General features: G+C 59.3%; 1 protein-coding gene across 1 annotated transcript; it reads right to left on the reverse strand.

Annotated features, from left to right (window-relative positions):
- Nucleotides 1–2,918: 2,918 nt before the first annotated feature.
- Nucleotides 2,919–13,960, reverse strand: OPRD1 (opioid receptor delta 1). Its single transcript, XM_075438111.1, has 3 exons — nucleotides 13,637–13,960; nucleotides 7,441–7,790; nucleotides 2,919–6,733 (listed from the first exon to the last, which is right to left on the reverse strand). The coding sequence occupies exons 1-3, from the start codon at nucleotides 13,864–13,866 to the stop codon at nucleotides 6,201–6,203; spliced, it is 1,113 nt and encodes a 370-aa protein (XP_075294226.1). The 5' UTR covers nucleotides 13,867–13,960; the 3' UTR covers nucleotides 2,919–6,200.
- Between the last annotated feature and the right edge of the window lie 206 nt (nucleotides 13,961–14,166).

Raw genomic sequence — 14,166 nt, forward strand, 5'->3', positions numbered from 1 at the left:
GTCCTGCCCACCCTCCACCTCCTCCATGAATTTCCCTGCAGTGCAAGCCAGGAGCCCCCATCCCCAGTACTCCCAGTTGCTCCCCATCCCCTTGGCATGGGCAGGTTTTTGCATCCACCCTCCAGGTTTCAGGCAATTTCTTGCAGCATGAGCATGACCAGGCTGGTGGTACTGTCCTGCGTGGTCCCCTGGGGCCGGATCCTGCCAGGAGCTGATGCCATTCCCTCCTCCATCCCCTGCAGCCGGGCGCAAAGCCTCACCCCTTCCCAAAGGCAATGGGATCGTTCCCATCCACCTGGCCTCGAGGTCCTGCTCCTGGGAAGGGGAAAACCTCCCCTGGTGAGCAAGGGCCCCCGTGGTGTTTTGAAGAAAGAGAAGAAAACGGAGCTGGGGAGAACAATCGGGTTTAAAATATTCGGAGGTGATGAATCAGCCGGCGTTGTCTTGGGAGCCGGAGTGACACTTCAATGGGAAGTTGCTGGAAACTGGGGGAAGGATGAGCCCCCGCGCAGGGGGGAGAGGGTGGGCGAAGGAAAACAGCTTAATTGAGGAAAGGGAAGTGTCTCATTAACAAGGTTTTTGCGCCGGCGGAGCGAGGCAGTGGCTTTTCGGGGATGAGGAGGAGGGATTTGGGCCCCGTGATGGGGTTTTGGGGGGACCCCCGGCTGTGCCAGGGTCTGGCCTCGGTGCGCGGCAGAGTTGTTCCCCCTCCGGCACAGCCAGACCCCTTCTCCTTGCCGGGGGTCCGCGGTCGGAGGCTCCGATCCTGCACTCCCAGTCCCCATCTGTTGCGCTCTGAAGTGCGTAAAAGGCTTTTAATTTTCAGACAAAAGATGGGAACGTGGGATTTGGGGCTTTTAGCATCCGCGGAGGATGAGCTCTGGTGTTGTGATGCTCTTTTGTCTCCAGAATAAAAGCACTTTGTGTGTTCTTTGAGCGATGGGTGGGGTGTTTTTTTTCCTTGTTATTTATTAACATATTGCTTTTTTGGATGCCAAAAACAAAAAAAATACCTACCTATGCAACGCTCCTGCCGGATCTGCTGTGAGGGAATTGCATCTTCAGGAGGGTTTGGGGGGATACTGAGTTGATTTCTTGTCCTCCTTTTCCTGCCTCAAATAGGAAACGAGCTTTAATTATTGCCAAGTTGCCTGCTGGCAGGGCCGGGTGGTTTTCCCTGGGCTTCGGGAGCCGGCTAATTAAACAGCCTGCTGCAGCGTGTGGGGTCGCGCGGGTCTGCAGCCGTGGATCTGCGAGTGGAGGAGAGAGTCTGGTCACTGCACGGCGCGGTCTCGCCTCCCTCAGCCTTGTCGTTACGGTCGGGAACCTGGCCAGTGTATCCCAGTGTAACTGGGGCGCGCGATGGGCTGGTGTGGCCGCTGGTAGAGGAGCGTGTTGGGTCTCTCGGGGATGGGAGCTGGGTTGAAGCAGCAACGTGGGGAGCTCTGCCCCCTCCCAAAGCTGCTGAAGTCCTGGTTCATCTCCTGGAACGACAGCTCAGAAACAGAGAAAACTTCTCCCCGGGTCCTTCCCCGCCCCACGGGACCCCGGCCACCCCACGGCCGGTCCCCAGGCTCCGCGTGTTCCCCCCATCCCACTTGGCAGGGGATTAAATAGCACGAGTTGCGCAGAATTTGTAACTGTGAAAGGAGAGGGGGGGGAAGCCCTAGTAATTATTCATGGTAATTTTCTTTTTTTCTGTTTAAACGGTGAATCGGAAGCCAAGCGGCGTCTCTTCAGGGCTGAGAGCCTGAATCCACCCCAGGCTGCTCCGGAGCGAGGGTGGTGGGAGATATCGCCCGCATCCTCACCAGGAAAGCCAGATTTACTCATTTCCATGTGCATAATAATGCAATTACAAAGTCAGCCTAAACCTGCGGTGCAGACAAAGAAACAAAGCGGCTTCGTAATTAATCACACGTGTAAGAATAAAGCCCGTTACATTAGGGTTCATTATTTGGTGGATTAATTAAAAAAAAAAAAAGAAAAGAACATTTTGCAGAAAATGTGGGGTTAGGCTGCGAAGCCCGTCCCTGGAAGGAGCTGGTAGGTGCGTGGCAGCTCCTGCGAGCTGGCACACGTCGCTGCATTATTCAGCTGGGCCGGCTGCTGGTTTAACTGGGCTGTGAAATCGCTGGAGACGGTGCCGGGATTCATTTTCTGAGGGCGCTGGAGGATGGAGAGGGGTCTTGGAGGGGTGCTGGAGCAGTGATGCCCCTGCTAGAAATCACCTCCGGGCTGGAAATCCAGGTTTCGCTCCCCCCCCCCCCCCCCCCCCGTGCTGTTGACACTTTTCCCGTTCTTTGGGAACTGACAAAACGCTTTGCAAATCAACACGGCAGAAGTGATAAATACTTTAAAATCCAAAGTCTCATTAAGCGGAAGCGGAGTGACAGGTTCCAACACCCCTTCCCACTGCTTTTTCGCTAAATCCTCATTTGCATTTAAATTACAAATGTAATTTGGGCCAGAGTTTGAGCTGCTGGGCTATTAAAATAAAACTATATCTTGATGACCGGCAGCGGAGGGACGCCTCGGGTGCTGGCGGTACGGTGCGGCGGCTCGTGGTTACCGGGGCTTGGAAAATCGCCGCAGTTTAGGGCTTGGGATTGCGGGAAGGTGAGTTTTTCCCACTGCGGGATGGTTTTCAAAACTTGGATTTAGATGCGGTTCCTCTCCCACTGCTCCCCAAAACACTGCCCCGAGCCAGACCCCGCTCGTTTCCAACGCCCAAGAGTCAAAGGAGAGCTGGAAGCTGCTTGCTGTCTCTTACTATATTTTATTTATATTTTTTTAGAAAGCACAATTCCTATACAGAAATGCCATCAAAAGCCCAAAATCCCGAGGGCTGGAGCTGGAAGTGCTGGCTGAAGCGCTCTGCGAGGTCCCGGTCGGTGCTGTGGACCCGGCAGGTTCGGGTCCCCAGCCCCAGCACACCCCGAGTAGTGGGGGGCTGCCGTCGTGGGAGTGGGCGGGGTGGGGTGACCTGGGGTGACTTTAATTTCATTCAGCTATAGATAGAGACAGATGTACATATATATATCGATATAAGTATACAGAGAGTGCCCTCCGAGCATCCCAGCTGCAGCACGGCTCTGCACGGGCAGAATAAGCTCCCGGCGGTGTTTCCCCGGGTCAGAATTCGACCCCGGTTTCCCAGCCCCAACGAGGGACTGGGGGAGCTGGTTTTTGGGTGGGTGCCATTGCCGGGAGGAGCTGGACCCTCAGGCGCCCGCCGGGGTGCTGCCGTGGGCGAGGGATGCTCTAGGTCCGTCTCATCGCAAGGGCTCCGGTGCGGCGTTTGCCGTCAGCGTCCCCTTCTCCCCAGGAACAGTCTTTTTTCTTTTATTATTCAGCAAAACCGAAGCTAAGAAAAGCCACGCTCCTGGCTGCATCCCGGGCGCTCAGCTCTGCTCGAGCGCGGCTGCCTTTAAAAAAATCATGACGTGAAGCCTTTTTAACCCACTTCAAGGCCACCGCAGGCACACCTCTCCGCAGGCTCGGAGTTTGGCAGGGCTCCCCTGGACGGGAAGATCCCGTGGGAATGGGAAACGGGGTGGTGGAGATATGGGGGGTGGCGGAGCTGCTCACAGAGTCCCGAGCCAGCCTGCAGCCCCCGGCACTCGCAGCTCGCTCCCCCCAAGTAGAAGGGGCTACGCCGGGGCAGGGGTTCCCCGTCCCCAGGTGATGGGGTTCACCTCTCCTGTGTCCCCAGGTTTCTTTGCTGCGCTCCTGGCAGCCACCGCTGCCATGGTTGGAAACGCCGCTCTGCTTCGTGCCTTTACCAGCCTCGATCACCGGGTCGGCGTTTCTAGGGGACGCCGAGGCGCTGGCTAAGGTGGGTTAAAGAGATGAGTCATTTTGGGTCATCACATTTTTGGGGTTACCCCCAAAAGTGAGGTACCAAGCTGGAATTCGGCTTCGTGCTGAAGCCTGGAGTGAAACTCAAGGTGTCCTGTTCCACAGCGTGGGACATCCCACCCCTGCCAGGACATCCAGCCCTGCTGGGACACCCCATTGTTGCCAGGACCTCACCATGAACTGGCTCCAACCCAAGAGCCTTTCCCACCCCACAACACTGAGGGTTTTGCCCCCACTTTGGGTGGAGGTGGAGAGCTGAAGAGTGGTCTCCAACTCCTTCTGGACACCTCAGTCTCTCTCCTCCTGGAGCTGAAGCTCAGCCTTGGGTACCCTGAGGGTTTTCCCCCAGTTCCTGCCCCAGAGCTGATCCTGCTCGCCCTGCTGCACCCCATGCTCCACGAGCAGCTGGGCTTGCAGTGGCAGGGGATGAGGAGGACAAGCGTGGTGGTCCAGGGCTCCATCTGTGCCTGCAAAAGGATCCTGAGGAGCCGTGGGTGGGAGCTGGAGATGTCTGGGCTGATGCAGTGCCGAGCGAGAGGCTGGGGGCCTTGGCGTGGGCAGATAAGGAGGATCACTCAAGGGTTCGGAGACTATTCGTCAGCGATGGATTTGAGATCCAAATGGGCAATTTCACCCTATTTGGTTCCTTTGAAAGAGAAATTGGTTTTGGCTGCCTCTTCGGCTCTGCCTTCCTAACGGGGAGGCTGCAATTTCCACAAGCTCCGGAGAGAGGTAGGGCTGGTAAGGAGAGGTAATGACCTTTATTAGGCTAAATTGACGCAACTGGAAAAACCAGAGACGCAAGCCAGGCTCTCCATCCTGCCCACCAGCCCCAGGTGCACCCGGGCGCTCGCCTGCTTCCTCCAGCTGCATCAATTTGTCCACTAAATGCTATTACTGCTCTGCCAAGCCTCCTCCTCCTCGGCCCGTTTGACCTCCCAGCCGCAGCCGCGGCCGTGGGAAGGTGAGAGGAAGGAAAAATCGCAGCTCCCGGATGCTGCTTGGGGGTGGTGGGGGTGATTCAGGGAGCGGAAGGCTGGGAGGACCCATGGGTCATGGTTCAGTGGGAGATAACGGGGTCCAGAGGTCCGTGGCCGGTGGTTCCTGCAGGATGCGCTGCCTTGGAGCTCGGCTGCTCCATCCCGATGAGTGCTGAGCGTGAAATCCCAAAATCTCTGCCTCCCGCGGTCCTTTCTCGGCATGGAGAGTGCTTGCACGTCCCCTGCTTGGGGAATTATGAAATGATGGTGATATTTTTCCCACCTTCCACTAAAAAAACCCCAAACAATCCTATCCTTTTTGGCTTTGCTAAAGGAAATCTGGGCAGTGCCGTTGCTCATCCTTCACCCATCGGGCAGGGGAGGGAGAGCCCTCGCAGCGCCGCCCGTTAGCGCATCCTAATTGCTTTAGCACTGCGAGAAACTCCTCAGGTCCCCATAAATCGCTCCCTTAATGAGATCTTTCTCAGGCTTAGTGTCTTCGGAGGCAGATGGGCGAGGAGCAGCTCCCTGTCACTTTGATGGGTGCTGGGCTGAGGGAGTTTGGTGTCGGCACATGGGCACGAGGTGAGCTTGGAACGTGCCCTGCTCCGTCCCCTGGCCGTATCCGTATGCCCAGCATCACGTTCGTGTCTAGGGCTGCCCTGGCTGCAGTCAGAGGTCTCTAAATAATACAGTAATGACATTAACAGTAGAAAGTCCTCCTCTGGGGCCAGTCCTGGTTTGAAGGACTCCAGTAAAATGTTTACAATGGATCTGGAGCTCTTTGAGAACACCGTCTCTGAAGCAGCATCGTTTTCTCTTCCCATCTCTGGCTGGTTTTTGGACACAGATCAGAGGGGGACGGAGTGAGGCCCCATCATGTGGCATCAACATCCAGCATGGTCCCCTTCTGCCATCTCACACGGGAGTGTTTCCCCTCTCGCCGTGGGCTGCGGTGCTGCCTTGGCCCGAGCAGGAGGAGAAGCACGTGGTCATTGCCAGCGTGGTGTCCCGGGATGGTTGGGCTTTGCCAACAGCCACGTGTTGGAGGGTGGCAGCCCTGGCCAGGGGAACGGGGCTGATGGCTCTCACTGGCCACAGTGGGAGCAGCTCTGTGCAGGTAGCCCCTTGTCTTGGTCCTCTCTCTGCATTGCTTGGTGAGTCCCGATTCCCCCACCCACAGTTCTCCAGGATGAAAAAAGTCTTTGCTTTCAGTCTGAACAAAACCCAGCGGTGTTATCAAGTGATGCCCGAGCCACCGCTCTGCTAGAGCTCCGTGGTGGTGACCTGGGTCACTTCTGAGCGCAGATCGTCCCCTCCATGGCGCTGGCAGCCCCCCTGGAGGCTGCCCACGTCTAGTCATGCCGGCTTGTTGCGGGCTTCGGAAGGGGTGCAGGTGGAGACAAGCTCCCGCGTGGTGTTTCTGGCTCGGGAGAAGCTGTTTTGGTCCACACGGGCTCGGAAAGGCAGGCAAAACTCTCGGAAACACCTCTTGAAATTTTCATCCAGGAAAGCGTAAAGGACGGGGTTGAGGCTGCTGTTGGTGTAACCCAGGGCGATGCAGAAATGCAGGCTGGCCACCACGTAGGGGTTCTTCTTATCTATGTCCACCAGTGTCCAGACGATGACGAAGATGTGGATGGGTGTCCAGCAGATGATGAAGGCTGCCACCACCACCAGCACCATGCGCGTGATGCGCCGCAGGTTGCGGTCTTTCTCCTTGGAGCCCGAGAGGAGGCGCACGCTCCTCAGGCGAAGGATCATCAGCCCGTAGCAGATGGTGATGACCAAGATGGGGACCATGAAGGCAAAGATGAAGACACAGATCTTGGTCACTGTGTCCCAGTAGATGGGAGGATCGGGAAACTGGAGCGTGCACAGCACCATCCCATCTGCGGGAAAGAGGATGTTCAAAGAGGTAACGGGTGGAGTGTCTGCTATGGACACCCTACGTTCTGCTCGGTCGTGGTTGGGCATGTCTACGCTTGCTAAAAACACAAGGAGATGCATGCCCACCTGCCAGCTCTTTGCGGAGGTTCCCCAGGAGCTTTGTGCCACCAGCCCCTGCCCACAGGGTGCCAAGGGGATGTAGTGGGTGCAGTGACCCAAGGACTTTTTCCCTGCACAGCATCCTGGGCCATCCCCATACTGTCTCCTCCCAGACCCCATGGAGGACCCGTCCCTGTGTCACCTTACACTGAAACCTATACGCTTCTGCAAGATGCCCAGAGCTTTCCCAGCAGCCACGGGCTGGTGTCCTCACACAGGAGCTGTGGATCTTAGTGTGGGCCAGCTGGGCACTTTGCAATACCATTGGGAGTGTTTTTAGACACCGGATTTGTACCCCAGGAGCTGGGGAGAGGCACTGGTTGGACTGGAGATGGGGAAGGGGGAGGACAACTTCTGAGACAGTTTCCAACCTCTGCAGCCAAGGTGGAAAATAACACCATGATGATTTCTCCATGGCAGGGCATGCTTATGGGGGGATGCCCATCGCTGAGCTGAAACCCGCTACAGGACCAGGTGGCTTGGGTTTGCCAGATCACCCCCGCAATGGACAGATGGGACAGGAAGGGACCTTTCCCCAGAAGCCACTTGCCTTTTGACTTGGTGACCGCCATGGCCATGATGGGCACCCCAATGAGGGAGGAGAGCACCCAGATGCAGACATTGATGATCTTCGCCTTGGCTGGTGTGCGGAAGTCCAGGGCCTTAACCGGGTGGCACACGGCAACGTATCGGTCCACGCTCATCATGGTGAGGGTGAAGATACTGGTGAACATGTTGTAGTAGTCGATGGAGAGCACGACTTTGCAGAGCAGCTCCCCGAAGGGCCAGGTCTCCATCAGGTACTTGGCGCTCTGGAAGGGCAGCGTGCTGGTGGCCAGCGCGTCTGCCAGGGCCAGGTTGAAGATGTAGATGTTGGTAGCTGTCTTCATCTTGGTGTACCTTGGGGACGGCAGAGAAGGGAGCCGTTACAGGTGGTCAGGGCTGGCTTACCATGTCCAAATATGTGTGTCCACACTCAGCACGACGAGGAGGGGGCACAGCCTGGCTTTCCCTGACTGCTCGCAAGGTGCCATCACCTTCAGTGGGCAAAGGTACGTGCTTGTGACGTGCACTTCTGCAGCACCAATAAGCTCAGCACCTTTCCAGATGGACCAGGGAGCATGCTGAGGAGGTGTTTGTGTTCCTGCATGGGTTTAGTGTGTGCTGAAGGCCTGGTGCCTGAGCACAGGGTTGCACTCACACGTCGGACCTTATCCAGCATCTGCAGAACATGCCAAAGTGGTTATCCCTTACCTGGCCAGGGAGGTGACGCTCATCCGTGGGGCTGCCTTTATTCAAAGCAAATCTGAAGACATTTTCAGAAAATTCACTTTCCCAATTAAATCGATTTACTCCATTTCCCTGAATCAGTTGCACAACGTCCTTTACCTCCTGAAATCTCCTTCATCTGATTTTCCACCCAGTAAATCGTGATTATCTAGCTTGCTTCCCTGTGGAGTCTACCGGCAGAGATCGGATCGATTAGCCCCGGAAACCGGCCATCTGGCAGCAGCCCAGTTAGCCAGGCTGGAGCTCCAGAACCTTGGGGGAAGCCTGGCTGCCTCGGCCACGGCTCGGGGGCACGATGCCGCGTCCCCGGGGCGTTCGGCAAGGGCTGCAGCCACCCATGGCTGGCACAGCGGCTCTGCTCCTTGCCACACCGTGGTAGGAGAAACGCCCGGTCCCGAGTGCCGAAGCCCTTCCAGAAGGGGTGAGGCATCGTTCTGGTGGGTGCCGGGGCCGGCGGGGATGGGTGCGTGTCCTCGGAGCGCCCAGCCCTGCAGGTCTCGCTCAGGGCGATGCTTCGAATGGCGCGGTTGGTTGGAAGCGGATGCACATCCCTGCTGCCGGGGGGGCTGTCGGGGGTCCCCGCAGGGCAACGCGTTGGGGTCGCTGCTCTGCGGCAGCCCCCGGTTGGTTGCTACGCTGAGGTCAGGACTACGCCGGCGGCTCGAACCCTGCCCGTGCACTCCCTTCCAGCAAGTCCCCCTCGCTCAGAGCATCCTCCGCGGCACCGAGCTCGTTTAGATGCACCCTAATTAATGAACAACGATGTCAGCTGGAACACAAGCATCTGCCTCTAGCATCCCCGGGGTGGGGTCTGGTCCTAGGCAGAGCGGGGCGGAATTCGGCCCTGGTGTGGGACAGCCGCGTGATTGCTGGATGAAAAGCACAGCTCGTAGAATAACCCCGTCATGTGATGGGGCGCGTGGAATGAATTGGGGTGAGGGGATTGAGGAGCTCCCCTCTCCGACAGCTGTTGCTCTGCCCATCCTGCCTGGAGACAGAATCACAGAATCCCAGCATGTCCAGGGTTGGCAGGGACCTCTGTGGGTCCCCCAGCCCAACCCCCTGCCCAAGCAGGGTCACCCAGAGCAGGCTGCACAGCACCATGTCCAGGCGGGGCTTGAATATCTCCAGAGAAGGAGACTCCACAACCTCCCTGGGCAGCCTGGGCCAGGGCTCCGTCACCCTCAGAGGGAAGAAGTTCTTCCTCGGGTGCAGCTGGAGCTTCCTCTGTTTCAGTTTGTGCCCATTGCCCCTTGTCCTGTCGCTGGGCACCACTGGAAAGAGTCTGGCCCCGTCCTCCTGACCCCCACCCTGCAAATATTTAGAGGCATTTCTAAGGTCCCCTCTCAGCCTTCTCTTCTCCAGGCTGAACAAGCCCAGCTCCCTCAGCCTCTCCTCATAGCAGAGATGCTCCAGTCCCCTCCTCATCCTCGTAGCCCTCCGCTGGACTCCCTCCAGTAGCTCCTCATCTTTCTTGAACTGGGGAGCGCAGCACTGGACACAGCACTGCAGATGGGGCCTCAGACCAGGAGAGCAGGTTGGGATAGGGAAGAGGTTCCTGGGTTCGGTGGGAACATCCAGTCCCTTTGCTTTATCACAGAATCATGCAGGTTGGAAAAGCCCTCTAAGATCACCAAGTCCAACCGTCACCCCAACACCCCATGCCTGGTAAACCGTGTCCTGAAGTGCCACGTCTCCACATTTTTGAACCCCCCCAGGGATGGGGACTCTACCACCGCCCTGGGCAGCCTGGTCCAGTGCCTGACTGCTCTTCCAGTAAAGAAATTTTTCCCAATATCGAATCTAAACCTCCGCTGACGCAACTTGAGGCCATTACCTCTCGTCCCATCCTTTTCTCCATCTCAGCAGGGTCAGGAGAGCATGCCGGCGGGGGCGAGACCCACGGGCTTACGCTGTCGGTAGCACTGGGCAATGGAGGCAACGAAAACCATTTCTCTCTGGGAGAAAACAGCAGCTTGGACCAGCAGCCAGCTCCGACAGCGCTCCCTGCTCGTTCGCCTGCTGCAAACGGCAGCCCCTTGCCCAAGGGTGGAAACAGCTGAGTTGAGCTTTTTTTTTTATTTTAAATATGGCATTAAAAATGTATTTTCCTTGAAAAGTCCTTTTCAGTTCTCTTCAGTGTTATTTTCCAACCTCTTTTGCATGTCTTGGAAAAATTTCACTCCAGGTTAAACGAAAACCTGAGAATCTGTGTTATTGTCAGGTTTTTGCCTCCCCTAGCTTTAAAAATCGCTATTTCAGGTAGATTCACACTTCTTTGATCTCTGCTTTCTGAGTAAAGTGGAAAAAATCCGTTCTTCACGCCGTGCTCGGCCAGGCGTGCTCGGCCAGATGTGCCAGGGGCGGGGGGCCGGGGCCGTACCCCCTCCCCAGGCGGGACGGGGCTGTGCTGGTGAGGGCAACGCAGCGACGGGGATGGCTGGGATGATGGGGGTGACTCAATTTATCCCCCCCAGCCCCAAGGTGGAGTTCTGGGGATTCAGCCCCCTCCAGGACTGGGCTGAGGGTCAAACCCACCTCATGGGGTGGGGGGGTCCATCGTGGTGACCCCCCCGGAGCTGCAGACGGAGCCGGGGGAAGAGATTTATCGCCCGCAGCAGAGCGAACCAGCGTCTTCTGCTGATGGAGCTCCCCGGGCTGTCAAAGCCGTCGCAATTAAGCGAGTGCCTTGATTGGGAAGTCACGCACGTGAACGAAACGATCTGGAAGGCGTTTGCCGGAGAAAGGAGACTGGAGGGGATGGAGCGAGCGCGGGCGTTCCCGCAGCGACGCCGGCATCTGGACCCCTAGGTAGGGACCCCCGAGCCCTCCAAACCTCGCGGAAAATAAATAAGAAAAAGAAAAAACTTGTGAAACTCCCGGAGCTGCCAAAAGCCACCACCTTGGGCTTCGAGAGCCCGGCTTAACAAACCTGGCACCTGGCAAAGGGGTGCCCCGTGCGGGAGCTGGCGGGGGGGTGATGGGCTCTGCGGGGACGTGGGCGCTCGCAAGCCTGAGCTCGCAGCTGCAAATTGCTTCCAGGGGGTATTTTTAAAAGCACCCGACGGCGCAGGGGTAATTGCAGTGCCGGTTGCTGTCGGGGCTGTCGGTCGCGCTGCTGCCGGGAGGTGCTGGGGAGGGTGAGCTCCCTCGGGCGCACAGCTGGGTTTTGGCTGCTCTGGGCAAGGGGTGCTTTGGGTTTTGGCTCTCTGGGGTGCTGGGTGCCCAGTGGGGAGCTCAGCTGGGGGCCGTGGAGCGGGGTAAATGCCCAGCATCTCCCCATCAGCAAGGTCTGATCCCGTTTTACAGCCTCATCCTGCACGTACGTGGGTTTCCCCAGTGGAGCCTAACTGGTCCCAGCCTAAACCCTGCTGACGGGGAGCAGCGAACGCCTGCGAGACTCCCGGCGGGCTTGGCCACGGAAGGGGCGAAGGTACGTGCTGGGCTCCGTGTGGGTCCGCAGCCCCTCCTGCCCCAAGGGCTCGGAGCACGGCGATTATTCATCCCTTGGGAGACGTCTTTAATTCCAGCGTCAGCGGCTGGGTCGGAAAATGGGGAACTCTGCACCAGGGTGATGGGATCGGCGGGTGCTGTGGAGTCGGGCTTCCTAAAGCATGGCGAACACTGGGCTCCTCGCTGAGTTAAATAGGGAGGATGCTGTTTGCACGTTAAAGCCTGCTCTTTAAAATGCCTTCCCTCTGCTCTCAGAGCAGAACCAGCTGGAGGGGTCCTCTCATCCTTCACCGTGACACCGTATGTCTCTGCAACAATTACCTTAATTTGCTTTCCCAGTCTAGGGCTGATTTGTTAAAGCTGCTTCAGGTAGATGAAAAATCCCATCCAGTGGTGGGCAGGGTCAGTGAGTGGCACCCCCGTCCCCTTACCCCCCCTGCCCACCCTCTCGAGGGGGTTCAAAACACATGGCAGAGCTGCCCAAAGAGCGGGGAGCCGGACGCGAGGGCGATGGGCAGCCCGGCGCGGCTCGTGGGCACGTCTCAGGCTGGTTCCCTTCCCCGCCGTGAGTCACCGCGTTTATTTTGTGCGCAGGCAGCGCCGGGTTGTGCTGACCTCCTGCAACGATCGCTACGGACTGGAAGCGCTGGGTGGGGAATGGAAATGGGTAAAAATGGGGATTCTTGGGGCTTGCCTAAATCAAACTACAAAGGCTGGCTTGGCCCCGGGGTTTTGGCCCTGGCTGGGGTTACAGCAACCCCTGGGGTGACGGGAATCGGGATTAACCCCACGAATCCTAGGAATGCCCCCTCCGGAGTGGGAGGGGGTGCTGTGAAGCCCAGGCACCCAGCGAGACCTCCGCTCCCTCCGGCCAGGCTGGGGAAGTCTCTGTGCCGTCCCCGACAGCGGCGTGCCGGTGAGCTGGGCTCCTGCCGCCGCTGCCGTCTGGCCCCGTCCTCGCTGCCGGCGGGGTCTGGGGGCCGTGGAGGGCTCTGCCAGCCCCTGCTGCCGGCAGTGGTCCTGTGGTCTGCAGCCTTGGCCATATCAGCCCACCTTACCCAGCCAGGCTCAGCCAGCGCCTCGGACAAAGCGGCTGCTCGTATGGGCAGGAAATTTTGCACCCCAGCAGAAGTGCTGGGCTGGGTACAGCAGCGTCTCGCCACGCCCCGTCTGCCAAAAAGGGGGGTATTGGGGTCCTCTCGCTTGTCCTGGGGCGCTGAGACCTCAGCAGACCCCCTCCCTGCCCAGGGAAAGGCTCGGCAGCGGTGCCTCTGCCAGCCAAGAACCCTCCCAGGCGCCTGCTTGTCCACCGCGACGCTGGACGGAGCCGAAGCGGGGGTCAGGGTGCCCGGGGTGCCCGGGGGTCTCTGTGCTGCTGCAACCTTGTGCTGGGGGGGGCCGGGGGACAGCCGGGCCGTGGTGCGAGCTGGGGCTGGGCGACGCGGGCTCCTGCTCTTTGTTAGAGAAAAGCGGGAGCCCGCCGGCTGCGGGAGGTGCCGACGGCACGGACGGGAGCTCGTGGCGGAGCCAGGAATGGGCTGGGGTGGGTGATCCACGCTCTGAGCACCCCAGGTCCCGGTGATGGAGTGGGGCAGGTACCAGCGGGAGCCCACCAGCCCCTCTCCCCCGGCTATGGGGTGGGTGCTCGAGGGACTCGGGACCCTCCCTGCGAACAGGGCAGCTTTTAGCAGTGGCATTTGTGTGTCGGAAAGAAACACCCCGCCAGGCTCTCGCCTCTCCCAGAGGGCGGCGTGACCAGCCCAGCAGCTCCTCTGCCCCTGCTCCCCACACAGGGATGCGGACCCTGCATCCGCTGGGGTGGGGGTATCCCCCAGCGTCCCCCCCACACACCAGCTCCGTGCAGTCTTTGCTTTTTCGTCTCACACAGCACCTGGTCTCCCCTTCCCGCACCCGTTCACCCCCAGACACCCCCTCGCTCCCCCTTCTCGCCCTCCCCGGTGCCGGAGCCGGCGTGGGGTGCCACCGGGGCCCCCCGCTCTCACCTGACGATGCCGTACATGACCAGGACGTTGCCCACCAGCCCCACCACGCACACCACGGAGTAGAGCGCGGTGATGACGATGGCGATGAGGATGGAGCTGGGGTTCTTGGCCCGCGCCGGCCCCGTCTCGTTGGCCCCGTAGCCGGGCACGGGGGCCCACGCCGTGCCGTTGTCCCAAGCGGTACCGGCAGCCGTGGGCAGCTCCGTGGGCAGCTCCGTGGGCAGCTCCATGGCCCGCGGGCGGCCCCGGCCCCGCCGTGCGCATCCGAGCGCCGGGGGTTCGAGCCCCGCTCCCGCCTCCCGCAGCCTCTCGCAGCCTCCCGGCGACCGGGGACGCTTTATAAACCCGGCGTGTCCCCGAGCCACGTGGGGCCGGTCCTTCCCACCCCTGCCTGCCCCCCCCTCCCGCCGGCAGCTCCTCGCCTGCCCCTCCCAGCTCCCCGCCTGCTGTGCCCCCCCCCTCTGCCTGCCCCCCCTCGAGCCCTGCCTTCCCAACCCCTGCCTGACACACCCCCTCCATCCCTGCCTCCG

Source organism: Opisthocomus hoazin, chromosome 17 (genome assembly GCF_030867145.1).
Source record: "Opisthocomus hoazin isolate bOpiHoa1 chromosome 17, bOpiHoa1.hap1, whole genome shotgun sequence".
NCBI lineage: Eukaryota > Metazoa > Chordata > Aves > Opisthocomiformes > Opisthocomidae > Opisthocomus > Opisthocomus hoazin.

Coding starts and splice junctions, on each gene's coding strand:
- OPRD1 (XM_075438111.1), bottom strand. CDS start 13,866: ATGGAGCTGCCCACGGAGCTGCCCACGGAGCTGCCCACGGCTGCCGGT. Junction 7,791..13,636: donor GTCATGTACGGCATCGTCAG/GTGAGAGCGGGG, acceptor GCCGTCCCCAAG/GTACACCAAGATGAAGACAG. Junction 6,734..7,440: donor GGCGGTCACCAAGTCAAAAG/GCAAGTGGCTTC, acceptor TCTTTCCCGCAG/ATGGGATGGTGCTGTGCACG.